The sequence below is a fragment of the Hippocampus zosterae genome, chromosome 9 (assembly GCF_025434085.1).
Source record: "Hippocampus zosterae strain Florida chromosome 9, ASM2543408v3, whole genome shotgun sequence".
Classification (NCBI taxonomy): Eukaryota; Metazoa; Chordata; class Actinopteri; order Syngnathiformes; family Syngnathidae; genus Hippocampus; species Hippocampus zosterae.
The window spans coordinates 19827575-19842349 of NC_067459.1; the positions used below are offsets into that span (position 1 = coordinate 19827575).

Genomic DNA, 14775 nt, shown 5'->3' on the forward strand with positions numbered 1-14775 from the left:
AAACCTGTGTATATAAGTTAGATAAATTGAAATCATTGTTTACAATGCTGTAGCTCTATTTATACAATTTTAAGGTTCTTCAGATGAAACATGGAAAGGAATAAGGTTCAATAAAATGCTGAATTACTTTCTCAAAAGGTCAATCATTGCCGTTTTCTGTGTGTGTGCGTGGGGGGAGGGGGGCGTAGTGCAAGTCAAAACTTGGACAGAATTGGGGGATTTTCTCTCAATTATCGAAACCATGTCACCTCCAATGGTGCGAAACGACGTATTTTAAATATACATGTAAAGTATATCTTTTTCTTTTTTAATATCATCTTGAACCCAGCATTTAATGTAGATAACATCGTTGATACGTTTAAGTCTACTCCAGCACGGTGTTTAGAATTTCTAGGACAAGTACATGTGCCCCAGTGAGACGTCATGCCGCCACGAAGCACGGACGTGCCTTTGGAAAAGCAACGGTTGAAACTTACAATTTTTAGTAAGACGATAGACTTTATACGATTCGAATAGTCTATTTCAATCTCATGTGTTTTACATTTTGAATGGAATGGTCTTACCGTCAGTTTGGATGACACAGCCTGCCCGTTGTCCAGACGAGCGCCGTGATTGGTTGACTGCTGCCAAAGAGGCAAAACGGAAGGTCGTGATTGGTCCACAACCGTCGTTGAGGCGGGACCATTCTAGTGGCGACTGTCAAGATTGGCAAAGAGCTGCGCTTGCTGCGTGCAGGTAAAGAACAAGCGACGCCGAAAGGAAACATTTATCTTCGCTAGAAAGCGAACAGTGGGATGGGAACTGGCTGTCCGCACAAAGCCCTTCGCGCGAAACGACCGCAAATGCGACGCGTTTAAGTTTGGGGAAGACGGGAGGGAAAAGGAGCGCGTGGGAAGAAAGTGCTGTTGTGTCAACCGTCGTTTGTCTCTCGGGCACGCTTCCTCACAGAAACAACTTGGACAGCTGCGCGCTTTCCAGCCAGCCATCAACAAAGAATGAAAGCCTTCAAACGAAGTAAGTGGGGGGTTGTTTTATTTTTTTTAATAACAATCTCTATGTTTCCGTTCCAAACGGGGACCGGCTGTCTCGCGTGACCCATATGTGGCTTTGCTGTTGGTTTAGTATGGAATGCGTGTTTTGTGTGCGTGCGTCGCCAGCCAATGCGGCGTGTTTGCGTTTAATTGTAGAGGGACAGCTAGCCAGCTAGTTATCTCCGGAGGCAGCCCGCTAGCCCAAAGGCATCGCGTCCATCTGGCCGAGCAACATGCGGCTCCGCGTCTGCCTCCTTTGTATCCCCGAACTACAATTCTGTCCGTTTTTTGAAACGCTATCCGTCAAACGTGGATGTCTTTGAAAAAACGTGCTAGCATGAAAACTTGTTGGGCTCGGCTAAAGAGCTCGTGCGATGCTGAGATTTTTTTTGTCTCTCAATTTAAATGGTACCGACTCAAAACTGTTTCGACATAATAGAGTTTTTATTTAGGACAGAAGAAAGCTTCTAAAAGACAGTCGCACACACGGCTCGCGCTCGAGCTGATTTTAAATCGGCATGCGCTTGTAAACAAAACGACACAAAAAGTTTGGTCTCTTTTTTTGACAACGAGGTGCCACCAATGGCAGACAATGTCGTTGGGGCTGCAGCTGGGAGAAACAAGGAGTCGGCAACACGAGCGAGGCAAATAAAAGACATCAAGTTGGACTTTTTGAAAAAGGTCTCAAATGGGCCAGAGTTGATCCAAATTCTGAAGTTTTTTAAATATTTTTTTTAATTGTCAGAGGGCCGAAACAAAATTTAATGAGAAAATATGATTCAACGCACGAACCTTCAATAATCTGAGCATTTTTAGATTACACCTTGATAGAATTTCCTTCCTAAATTTGATCTGTTTTTAGAATGTCTGACAGGTTGGGTCAAATTCTTGCAAGTCCTGAATGTTGCCCACAGGCTGTAGGCTTCACTCTAAAGTAGTCAGCTTTAGTTGTCCAACGAGAGAGGTTGTGGCAGGCCAAGTGAAATGCTCCTACTCCTGAATATGGCCCACATATGGTATGTTGTTTTTAACAGTTCCATACTATTACCACGAAACACTTAGTGAAGTGGGGGTTCTCCAAATTAGTTGTGGTTGAAATCAGTTTTCCAATGCAGATTTATATAAACAAAATTGTGTTGACTATGGGTTTAGCACACACGCCAATGTTACAAGTTTGTATTGTGGCCGAGTTTGAGCCTAAGTACAAGGCAAAAACGTCTTGCTTCTTCCTCGCATGGTCAATGGACTCCTGGGCCAGCAGCCACTGTGATGTTGATATGCACACAATCTCCTTTGTGAAGACAGGCGCTGCCCTGGGGGTCAGGTTTCACTCGGCCCGCAGAGAGCGAGAGAGAGAGAGAGAAAGACATTTAGTGCATTCTGTGGCCCACCCCATGGGATCAGGCATGTTCCATTTTGAAGTGGAGATTCCCTCCATTTGCCACCCAAAAACCAAAATTCCCAACGACAAACGCAACGGCCTCACTTGGAATGAAGTGGGCTTTTAAGACCTATTGAGGTTTCGCTGCTGGTACCTGATGTTTGAAAGCCATTTCATTAGCATTAATATAATGGGCCATTTTCTTGTTTGTGTATAATGGATGCGGTATCTTTTAACATGGTCCACCACTTGTCACCTTTCCGTAGCTGTAGAAGAAGAGCGTCATGTGGAGCAGGAGCAGTCTTCTGCCATGTCGGACAGTGATGACGGCTCCCCCCTCGACCTGTCAGGAAGGGGACTCTTCGGGAAGCGCCGTCGCCGTGGCAACCTGCCTAAAGAGGCGGTACAAATTCTAAGGAGCTGGCTGTACGAGCACCGCTTCAACGCCTACCCCTCGGAGCAGGAGAAACTTAGTTTGTCCAGCCAGACTAACCTCTCCGTGCTGCAGGTAGGAAGCCCGTTTCAAGTTGATATATTTGAACATGTATTTATTCGACATCATACAATAGCTTTGCTGGGTTGGTCTGTTTCATGCAAATGATTAAATGCTCACCATACAGAAGGGTTGAACAAGGGAGGGATTCTATATGACGCCAATCTTAAAAAAAACATGCACATCGGCAAAAAATGACAACAATACCAATTTCTAATTCACTCATGGAAGCGGAACTTTGTACTTTCACTGTGTGCGTGCAAGAAACACATTTCCTAAGCACAATTACCCCCCCCCCCCCTGCACTACACTACACGAACGAGTTCAACAAACAATGAACTACTGTGTGTCTTGCTTATTAGGAGTTAATACTGTTAGCTAATGCTAATATATGCATCCAAAAAAAAAAAAAAGCTCACCGCAGCTCTGGTTAATAGTTGGCCTGAACATAGTAACTGTTTCAGAGTGTACTCCAGCTGTCACATGAAAGTGGTACATCTTCGCCCGGCCATGCTGTCAACTCCTGGGTGGGGAAGCGCTGTATGGGGACAATCAATGTCGCATTCTCGTCGGGATTCGTTCAGGCTCGCAAATGTTCACCACAAACGGTTCCCAGACGTTCTCCCCAGTACCTTTCTTGGAGCAGGACAAAAAAAACGCTGCAAACTGTTGGCGAGAGTTTAATCAATTCAGCTTTGACAAATGACCACACAGCTAATGTGTCTAATGTGTAAATAAAACTATCAGCACCTTATTGTATTTTTATCAAAACAGTGACATTGTCAATACTCGTACAAAAACAAATAAGGTGTCAACATTTTCTTACTCGAATCAGTTTAAAAAAAAAAAGAAGTCATGTTTGGATTCTTTCTGGTGGGCGGGTTTTGTTGTTTTGGCTCAGATGCAGATGAAGTGATGACGAGGGCCCTTCTTTTGTTGCAGATAGGTCTCCATTAGTCTTTGCTTTGTTCAGTTGTAGAACTTTATATGTGGGAACATCCTTGACTAGCCTTGCAAAGAACACCTTGAATCCTTGAACGCGGCATTTCTAAATCATGATAGCCATCCCTTCGAATTACATAGCGGTAGTTATGCCCAAATACTGGCTTAATCTTCATCGTCACGCTGAAAAAAAATGAACATTTAAAATGCTTCAATGCAATCGAGGCGGAGCTAATGAATTTATTCGCCACCGTTTGACCAGCATTCACAAGTCGGACTGTTCAGCAAGCCCTCAACGTTTCTTTCATTTCCTCTCGTCTCATCACAAAGATGTGCACGAGCCACACGTTTTCCTCGTGTCGTCGCTTCGCTGGAATGTCTTTTGGCTTGCTTTTCCTTGTGGTTCAATATTTTGAGCGCAGGCCTTCATTATTGCCATGTGTCTTAAGGAAGTTGCACCGCGAAAGGGAGCGAGGTCAAGTCTGGTCACGTCAGCCCAAGTTTGTGGTGCTTTACGATCGGGACTCTTCCTCGGTCTTGGCTGCAAAATGATTTAGTGTCACGGTTTTAATTACAATCATGTTCAAGACTACTCATGTCCACCCCCTGTTCCTCTTGTTCAGATCTGTAACTGGTTCATTAACGCCCGCCGCCGTCTCCTGCCCGACCTTCTGCGAAAAGATGGCAAAGACCCCACCAAGTTCACCGTCTCCCGCAAGTTGAGCGGCAAGAGCGATGGCCACTCGTCCACGGGCGGCGGCGGCGCCAGTTCCCCCGAGAGCCCCTCGTCCACCGGCCCCACTCAACAGCGGCCGTCTGTCATCCGCTCGACCCCGACGTTGGACCTCGGCGTCCTGGGCAACACCGCCACCGCTATTCTGACCGGAGCGGGCTATCCTGGGAAGGACGGCTCTGTTCAGGCGCTGATGAGGCTCGACACGCAACGACTGCTGAGGGAGGCCGAGGAGCAAGGAGCTAACACGGCAGCGGCGGCGACAAGCCCGAGCGGTGGCCTCTTCAACACCCCTCCCCCGACGCCGCCTGAGCTCATCCCCACTCAGGATTTTAGTGATCTGAAGCTTCTGGTTGATGCAGCACTGCAGAGGGCAGCGGAGCAGGAGAACCTGAACCAGATCCAGGAGAGCCCCAACATTCTGAAAGAACCTGTAAAGACTGAGAAAGTGGAGTCACAGTGTAGCCCTTGCGCGAGCGACATGGGTCCGACACCTCCCCCCGAAGACAGCCAGCAAGTCTTGGATCCATGCAGGGTCCAGAGTCTGATGGAAAAGGCCATGGCTGTGTCCGTGGCAGCCAGAGCTTCAAATACTCCAGAATCTTCTGCTACACCTGCGGCAGCTTCGGTCCTGGTCTCGGCACCCACGTTGTCCCCCTCGCCTGCGCCCAAAGTCATTTGGAGTCCACTGGAGAAGGACTCCAAGCAGTCGCGGCTCATCCCGGCCCACGTGCCAACCTTGGTGACGGTCTTTGGGCAGCCAAAGTGCGAGAAACATTGTACCGATCCAGCTCCAGCCTCCAATAGTCCCGCGCCTGTGACGAGGCCAGTACCGGTCCCAGCTACGGGTTCTACCTCCATCACCGCCGTAAGCCAGGCCATACCGGCAGCCGTTGCACTCGCTCCGGCCACTCCCAGTCCAACCGTCACCTCGTTCCAGGGCCCGCTTTACCTCCCCTTCCACAAATCCCAGCTATTCCCCTTCGCCGTTCCGTCGTCGGCCTCGCAACCCCTCCTGCCCTTGCCCGTGGCTACCTCCGGCCAGGCTCCATCTCAAGTCCTCAAAGCGTCGAGGTCGACGGTCGCGCCTCTACTGGGCCTCTCCCCGCACCTCACCACGGCCAGCGGCAGCAGCGGCGGCGGGGTCGGCTCGCAGAGGAACTCGCCAGTGGTGCCCAGCATGTGGAGCATGGTCCACGCCGACGCCAGACAGTCCAGCCCACTCCAAGTAGTGAAGGCGCCCATCACCGGCGCAGCCTGGGGCCCCCAACACACGGCCTGCACACAGTGAGTAGAACGCAGGTGCTTGCCTTTTTTCGGGGTCGCAGTGGGCCAGACTGTTGAAAACAGAAAACCGAACGAATTTCATCACCACTTCTCATCGAGTCGACATGTTCCTGCGAGATCCACGACTTTTATTTTAGATGAGTGATTTTTCTTTTATAGAGCTGCTGGTTCAAGCAACTTTCCCCCTTTAAGTCCCCCAAAACATTTATTGACAATATTTTCAGTTTTGCCCCCACATTAATGTTACATATGTGGAGTATGAATTCCTCCCATTTTCATTAATTTCACGGGAGTGGCCACATTCTATCAACTGTAAATGATATGAGAGTGCCGATCGGCTCAAATGGGCCAAATGCCCGCCGCCCCTTGAGCTGGTTAATGCCAGACGGATTTTGCTGTTTAATTCATTTCCGCACATATTATGAGGACCATTTTTGACTTTGCTTCCTCTTTAAAGTGCTTCGGAATCAAGCAATTGCCGTTAGCAACACTCTGAGCATTCCATTCAGTGCACATGAATCGTCGCGTGCGGTTTGCGATACCTTCGGTAGCGATCTTTCTCGAATGTATAAAATCTCTTCAAACATTGGTTTTTTTTTACTCAGTGTTGTGACACTAAGAACAGTCGTCCTTTTTTTTTTTTACAATTCAAATGATCCTCATTGGATGTTTCTCTCTCATGGGGGTCAACTGGAGTAAATTGTGACTTTGTTCAGTGATGCTGGACCACTTCTATCTCGTTCCACAGTCGCCCCGTCTTTATTTTATAGCCAAAGGATTTTCGTGTGTGCCTGTGATGCGTTGTCGTCCATTCCAACAGTATTGTCCTCGTGAGGGGGCTTGCGGAATGAAAGGACGGTCACATTGGGGTCTGTTACTGAAGCCGACGATGGTGTCAAGTGTAGCAGCTTGATGACATCATGCTTATCTTGCAGCTCCGTGACACTTGGCACCTTTTTGTCCGGGGCGATTAACAAATCTCATCTTTTTGTGATCCTTCATGTTTGGCCAAAGTTGACTGTCACAACTGACTGTTTGAGGTATATTGCGTATTTCTCCACCCCTTCCCTTCCATCTGTGCTTTAGAAATGTCCAGTCATTCATGAAATAGTAGTTTCCATGAAACTGTCTTTAGAATACCTGCAATATATTTGTGCGGCTAAATGTCGACAGCATAGAAGATACTGTAGCAGAATTGCGAGGTTCCTGTTTACCAGAATCATCGAACCATGGCCAGTTTGTACCATTACGTACGTTGCATGTGCTAAGAGAGATGGGTGATTTTTATTTTATTTTATTTTTTGTCATCCAGTTCCTCCTTGCTGTTTGTTTGAATCTCATTACTGTCGGCTCTTTTCAGGTTTTGTTCTTGTTGTCAACGGATGTGCATTTATACCTCATTTTACACCGGTCATGCCAGGATTAGGTCTTGTGTAGAGAACTAAGTATTAAAGTACTATTTTTTTATTTTTTACGACTACGTGGCTTGTTATTCTGGAGATGTCTGGTGAAAAGAATTAGACGGACAGGTTTTAGATAGCATGCTTTTTTTGTATGTTTTAGATGCTTGACATTCCATTTGGTGAAAAAAAAATGGTTTTGTATGTAAATATGTTCAAGGTCAAGTCATTTTAGTTTGGTCATGGCATATTTATCTCAAAGATTGTCATTTCTTCACTGCCAAACCCATTCAAAAATCTTCACGATGTTACTGACCGTTAGCAGTATGACGGGCTTCTGTGCCTTAAACCTTTGAGGGATTGATGTCCCCATAGACCTTGTTTTTTTTTTTATTCTATATAATTGAGCTCAATAGTTTGTGCAATATATGCCTTAAACTTTAAGTGTGTTTTGTATTCGCGTTTCGAAGAAATAAAAGCTCAGTTTTTCATACTTTTGGTGTTGTGACATTTTATAGTATTGCAAATAAGCCAGATGACGTTTTGATGGCTGTTTTAGCATTAGAATTTGAAAATACAACATTTGAGACTGTCAGACTTTGTAAGTACAAGTCCATGGCCACTAGGGCTAAAACTATTCCTTAATTAATTTGGGTACCTCGAATCAAAAAAGAAAATGCTCCAGGCCTTATTTCTGCCCCAAGCACCGTCTTCTTTATGTGAACGTTGCCAAGTACTCTTCCATATTCTTTACTCTGCTGGGCAGCAACCTTTTAGCCGCTCGATAGCCAAATACCAGCAGTCATTACCAAGTGTTCCTTTACTTAAAACAAGTGTTTTATTTATTTATTTTTTATGAATCATCATGTGAAATACTGTAGATGCTCCAGACAACAAATCTAGGCGACTACAGGAGTGTCTTCAGAGAATGTGATGGCTTTGATGTCATCAAAGTCCTCCCGCTCAGTCCCTAAATGGAACATTTTCTTTTCTGCCTTACGAAACATACAAATTTGCACTAAAAACCATTTCGAGGTGTTTGTGGATTGTATTTTTTATTTCTTCAAGTGGCTTGGTTCTCAGACATCATGATCCATTTGATTTAATCAACCCAAATGTAAAAAAAAAAAGCTTCCTATGGGCAACGATAAACCTTTTTTTTTTTTTCTTCACCTGAGCAAAACCACCCTGCGGTTTCACAAGTTTACACCACACATGATCCTGACCAAATGCATACAACCAGCTGTTGAAATTGGGAGTTTTGACCACAAACTCTTTCAATCCCACTCCATCAAGTTCACATAACTGCACAGCCCACATTTGATTGTCATACAAAAAAGTGGAGGGACATTTCCTGACGGGCCATTTCAGTTTTTATCTTCCACTAAATCATGCCAAAATATGCTACTCATTTTTACTACATGTCATAGCCTTATGGGTTTCAAATATTACATTTTTTTTGATAACCGCTCCTTTGAGATTTTGCTTCAAATCTTCTTGCAGGCCTGCCTCTATGGCCACAGGTTCCCCACCTTTGTCAGAAAGGAATAAACAATCGACTACATTTAAATGTCACAAACCAACTCGGGAGGAAGCTTATGATTCTTTTTGCACGTGTGCTAGCTAAATGGCAGGAAGAGGTAAATATTTCTGATATTTAGCATCTGACTGTCCAATCAGCTTGCTGCTTGCGTACATGGTGTAAATAGCATCTCAAAGCTACGAGTAGCTAAGATGCAACGCTTCTTCATGACAACCTGGAAGGTAGAATCTTACTATCTTACAAGCAAATGCATCCCTGAACTTTATAAAACTATATAACATGTATTACTTCATAAAAGTAGGACGTAGAAATGGATGAGTGGTGGTGTGTGTGTGTGTGTGCGTGTGTGTGTGTGTGTGGGTGGTCGGGGGGCAGAGGCATGTGGGTGGTCGCACCCCCTTTCTCCTCTACTCGTCGTCTTTGTCTTTGGCGCCATGTTTGAGGATGCGGGTGAACTCGGCGTAGTTGAAATTTCCCTTCTTGTCAATGGGCGCCTCGCGGAAGAGCTCGTCCACGTCTTCATCTGTGAAGCGGTCGCCCATGGTGGTCAGCAGCTCCCTCAGATGATCCTCGTGGATGACACCTTTCGAGGGGAAAATGGAAAATACAAAGATCGGACAAAACAAACCCGAAAATGGGCTAGACACACTTGTCAAGATTGTCACTGCGTGACTAGCACGCCACGTTTGAAAGGGAATGAGAGGCGCTACTTTGATTGGTTGTGATTCAAAGACGACAGCTACCACCCCCACAACAGCGCAGACCCCTCCTCTCTCACAATCACCGAATCTAACCTGCCTCTGCACAGAAATACGACATCCATTTTGATTTCAGTGATCCAAATGTATCGACTCACCAGACCCTTCCTCGTCAAAGCAGGCAAAGGCGTTGCGGATGACGTCCTCTGGGTCGGTGCCGTTGAGCCTCTCTCCGAACATGGTGAGAAACATTGTGAAGTTGATGGGTCCCGGTGCTTCGCTCATCATGCCCTCCAGGTAGTCATCAGATGGGTTTTTGCCTGACGGCAAGAAAATTACGTCAATCCGATTAAACCAACAATGGTGATGTTGAGGCGGTCCAATGGAATTGAAAGGCGTACCCAAAGAGGCCAGCATGTCATGCAGATCCTCCTTGTCGATGAAGCCGTCCCTGTTCTGGTCGATCATGTTGAAGGCTTCTTTGAACTCCTGAATCTGAGACTGGTCAAACATGGCGAACACGTTGGAGGTGGCCCTCTGGGGGCGCTTCTTCGTCGTCTTCCCCTTGGCGCGCTTGCTCGACATGGCGGCAGCTGAGTTTGGCCTGCATGTGCACAAATTCATTTAAAGGAGCCATATTTAGGAAAATTGCCTTACACATCGCTCGCTGGCAAACTAAACAACTCCCACCTTTTATTTGCAGATATATTTAAGAATGCGTCTTGGCTGTTACAAAATAGAAGGCAAATTTAATTTTAGTCATCCTCTCCGAAACCATTTTTTTTGTTTGTTTGTTTGACTCAGCACGAGACTTTATATGCAGCTACGGTTGTTTTTAGAGTTTGTAAATAAAGTACACGAAGCAGAATATCTAAAACAAACATTTAAGTGACAGCAAAGAGCTATAAGTATCATTAAAAGAGTTCCGAGTTATGACCTGACGGGACCAGCTGGTGTGGATCTGAAAATGTGTGGCTCCATCACTCATTTCAACAATGTATATCCAGCATGAATCAGGCAGAGAAGAAAATGTATACATAAAATTGTGTGTATGTATGTATATATATATATATATATATATATATATATATTGCTTGTCTGCATGGACAAATTAATGCAATGATTTTTTTTTAGCTTTCCATTTTATATTTTAATTTCACTCTATAAAATGATGAGATATGTGTAGTTGCTTTGAAATGATTTTTGTTCCCTAATTTATTTATTTTTAAAAATTTTTAGGGTATAGACATGGCAAGCTGTGGCTTCACCCTCCACCTTTTTGTTTCGTTTAATCTTGTACACCCTAAAATGATTGATTGGCTGTAGCTAATCGAATGAAATCTATCAATCAATCTACAAGGTGAACGGAATTGCCAAAATGCACCCTGCTTCAAACACTGCACAGTGCATTAACAGTATGGGTTGTCATGATTGTAGCATCTTCTCGCAGTCTCTCTTCAGTGATGGGTGTGAAAATGACACATCCCCATGGTAGCTTCACTTGACATTCAGCCACAAATAGACCTGTCACTCATATTCGGCTCTGGGATGTCTGTGTTGTGATTGCTGTCAAGGCCAAGAGACAACGTTCAGGTTTCTGCAGGATCGAGCAGGTTCATTTTAATGGATGAGTCACACTGGGGGTGACATCAGACTATTTGTGTCCCTGAGCCCCCACACGCCTGTGTTCCATTTCAACCAGTTGCAGATCGAGAGGACGGCTACTGTCCCTCATCCTGTCCCCAAAGGCATGTTTACCCTTTCTCCAAATGGTGATAGCGATCCACTGCAAATCGTAATATAAATAATATATGCACTGATTTTATGGTGAAGGATGTATCAAGCTTTTATGCTGGTTTGATTCCGGAACAATCGAATTTGCCTCACATTACATCCTCGGGTAAAGCAGGAGGTGCCCTTATGATATTCACGCATTTGAATACTTGATCAAATAAATCCCGTGATGAACAATGTCAATGACAAGCGCTCTCACTTTCCGCCGGCACGCGCGAGATCAAGTCGGTCGTGTTTAACTCACTGAGGCATGTCGCCTCCTGAAAGTGTGTGAGGTTTACTTAACGCACTTGTGACATCGTGGTCTCGTCGTAAGAATGTGTTTTAAAAAAAGAAACAGAATGCAGTGGTCCTACTTTATCGTGTTAATAAATAACCTGATTACTGGCATCAAAGTACATACCAAAAAGTTTAACTCATCAGTTTGGCCCAAGCCAGACCCTTTCCTGTTATGCCCTCGCTTTCCTGCTTCTCTTCCATTATTTCAGACCGCAAACACTAATATAATTTATTACAGCTGAAAAAAATACCCAACAACTCAACTTTCATTCAAACAATCAAGTGTTACTTCTATTTATAGTTTCATTTTATAACACATTTCAATCACTTGACAACATTCAACTTCAAACGTTGTTTTTGTTTTTGTGTAACGAACGCAGGACAACCAGTTCCATTTACTCCCATCAGTTCCTTGTCATTTCTTTTTGTTCATTTGATCTATTCATTGTTTTTCTTTGTTCCACTAAGAAAATATATTGTTGTGTGGAAGCAGCTGGCATTTAAATACAGTATTTTATTTTTGATTCCATACAAATAACAGATAGTGGTCGAGTGGCCGCCTCCCAACACAGAAGTTCTGGGTTCGATCCTCTTGTACCCATGTTGAAGTGTCCTAGACCCCCAGTTGCCCTGTTTCTGCGTCTTCGGTCAGCGAATGAGGAGGCGACCGCGAAGCGCTTTGAGAGCCTCGAAGGTGGCAAAGCGCTTTACAAGTGGAAGCCCATTTACCAGATGAGGTTTAAATCATTGTTTCCAATGCGGACCCATAACAAGCCTTATTAAACTATTATAAAGTCTAAAATATGAGATAGAATACACTAAAACCATTTCTAAACTGTACACAGTTTGGAAAGCAGAAAGTAATCCTCGCTATTGCTATTTTGTTTTGTGACAGTTAACTAAGCATTTACAATGCAGACAGAGCAAATGTAGGTTTCATCAAAATAAAGATGTTTTTGCACGTCTCTAAAGGTCTCTCAGTGCAAGATTACGGTAAACTGGAAATAAACCAGCATCGACTTTCCAAGTTATCCCTTGAGCAACCATGAAATTCCACAATCAGATAACGCCGTCGCTCATCCACTTAGATTTTCATCACCGCGCCGTGTGTGTGTGTGTATGTGTGTTAAAGTTGAAGTAGCACCAATGTAAACAGTCTAATTTGAGGCCCTCTTATTGTGTTAACTCTTTGGCTGTAGTGGAACAAGTAGAGGACTGTTCTCAGGACAGAGTATGATCAATGAGTGCAGTCCGATATGGCGAGGCTCAGCTCTGCACAATCAACAAATAGGACTGCAAATCTTAGAGCGCTAAGCTTGGCTTGGCTTGCCTTCATCACTGCTTTTGAGTGGCGAGACCAGACACATTTTCAATTGATCACATTTTGGGACGCTACACTCTTAAAAAAGGTACTTCGGAGGCTCCAGAATGAACTCTAGTTTGCCAAGTTCCGTTGTACACCAGTGTATAGAATAGAACAGAACTTTGAACTTTATTGCCACCATCACAATTGAAGTGAAATTTGTTAGTTCTGCAGAGTACTCATGGTTAGATATAGCACGATAAAGTTCATGAGATAATATATTAGTTTTAATATCCAATAACTGTTTTGGGTCTCATTCGGTGCTGTATAGGACCACTGGATAATGCTTGGTTCTATGTGGAACCACAAAGGTGTACCCCCGCCCCCCCAAAAAAATATCCATTTGGGTATAATGGACGTAACAAGAGTTCATGTGAAATCACTTGGGATAACTTTTTGAGAATAGTTGACTATTCCAGTAGTACTTACTTTTTAAACCTAACTTTACATGATTTTTTTGAATGAAGGAAGTAGCCGAAGTAGATGACAAAACTCACAGCGAGATTCAAAACTCTGCCATCATCAACAGACGTGGTGACTTAAATAAACCTGTCCATGAAATATCAACATTATGCGCCATCATGTTTCACTTTATCTGCCCGCCAAAAACATATTCGCGACAAACACATACTCTACCGTGCGACTGTGTGCGCGTGAGCCCCAAATTTGTGTGCTGACCCATCAGTTGAGAATGACAGCTCTTGACCTTTATCTTTTTAATCCTAGCGCCACTCCTCTGACACAAACAACACTCACAGTCACTCACACAAGGAAGATGTGACTAAACAGCCTTCCCGTCATCCCTTACTGGTCACCCAACCGTGGAGTTCAAAGGTCAGGAGTTCCAAAAACACTCAAAAGTGTGGAGCGCCAGTAAGGGAGCAAAAGAGATCTAAATGGGTCAGAGGAATTCCACAGTGTAATGGACCAAACACACATACAGTCGAGCGCGCTCCGCTTCATCCAGTATCCAACAACAACGCCATCTGCGTGCCCTGTGTTGCAACCACCACATCTTCACTCGCAAACACATTCCCACAGAATTCACAGCACACTCAACACTTGTGCGATACAGTAGGAAAACGACTTTCATTCTGACCTTGACTTCAGGTAGAACTATGCGGGAGTCCCCTCAAACACACTTTGTCCACTGCTCCAGACACAGCACTATGTGGGAAGGGAAGCAGGCAGTCCCACTGAAAAGTTTGTTCAAAGCATCAGACCCTCCCCTTCCCGTCCCGGCCAATGGCGAGGTCGGCCCGGCCCGTACAAAGACATCTCAGGGCCAGGCCATTTCTCCATACAAGGCAAAAGAATGCACAGGCTGCAGCCTGCGACTGCCACACAGACGCAAGCGAAGATGGTTGTAGGGGGGGAGAGTCGGCAGAAATGACAGGAACTACGATAAGGCTGCCTTATTTAGAGAAGAGGGCCTAAATGTTTAGGAGGAGAAGCTGCGGTACGAGGTTGTGTTGTGAGCAGATGCAGAGACATTATGTGAGGCATCAGTGTTTGAGTTATAAGGACAGCAGTTCCCTTAAATAGGCACTTTGCTTTGCCACCACTGTGACATGAACATGCCTTGATTTATGCCATAGCTGTACACTTACCTTCAATGGTTCGGCCATGCTGCTCTAGCATGTAAAAGAAAGACCCCTATTGCACTTTATGTTGTCCTAATTTCAATATAGCACTACCAAATCATTATACTACTACTACGACTACTATTACTACTACTACTATTACTACTACTACTAATAATAATATTAATTGTAATAGTAATAATACACGTTTGTGGTTTCACCGCATTGCAACAATTCTAAGTTAATAA

At 44.6% G+C, this 14775-nt stretch overlaps 3 protein-coding genes across 3 annotated transcripts in view; 2 read left to right on the forward strand and 1 right to left on the reverse strand.

Moving 5' to 3' along the window:
* Positions 1 to 14775, forward strand: part of LOC127607554 (transmembrane protein adipocyte-associated 1 homolog) — a 70517-nt gene that overhangs the window by 33962 nt on the left and 21780 nt on the right. The window lies entirely within an intron of this gene.
* LOC127607551 (uncharacterized) lies at positions 634 to 7760 on the forward strand. Its single transcript, XM_052075976.1, has 3 exons — positions 634 to 1014; positions 2679 to 2920; positions 4471 to 7760. Exons 1-3 carry the CDS (start codon positions 996 to 998, stop codon positions 5869 to 5871), a joined length of 1662 nt encoding a protein of 553 aa, XP_051931936.1. The 5' UTR covers positions 634 to 995; the 3' UTR covers positions 5872 to 7760.
* Positions 8369 to 14202, reverse strand: LOC127607560 (myosin regulatory light polypeptide 9). Its single transcript, XM_052075992.1, has 4 exons — positions 14044 to 14202; positions 9910 to 10112; positions 9667 to 9828; positions 8369 to 9393 (listed from the first exon to the last, which is right to left on the reverse strand). The coding sequence occupies exons 2-4, from the start codon at positions 10091 to 10093 to the stop codon at positions 9218 to 9220; spliced, it is 522 nt and encodes a 173-aa protein (XP_051931952.1). The 5' UTR covers positions 10094 to 10112; positions 14044 to 14202; the 3' UTR covers positions 8369 to 9217.

Bases quoted from the DNA above. Each gene is read 5' to 3' on its own strand.
- LOC127607551 (XM_052075976.1), top strand. The intron at 2,921-4,470 runs GTAGGAAGCCCG...CCTCTTGTTCAG, and splicing joins CTAACCTCTCCGTGCTGCAG to ATCTGTAACTGGTTCATTAA.
- LOC127607560 (XM_052075992.1), bottom strand. From the start codon at position 10,093: ATGTCGAGCAAGCGCGCCAAGGGGAAGACGACGAAGAAGCGCCCCCAG. The intron at 9,829-9,909 runs GTACGCCTTTCA...TCTTGCCGTCAG, and splicing joins TGACATGCTGGCCTCTTTGG to GCAAAAACCCATCTGATGAC. The intron at 9,394-9,666 runs GTGAGTCGATAC...TCCCCTCGAAAG, and splicing joins CTTTGACGAGGAAGGGTCTG to GTGTCATCCACGAGGATCAT.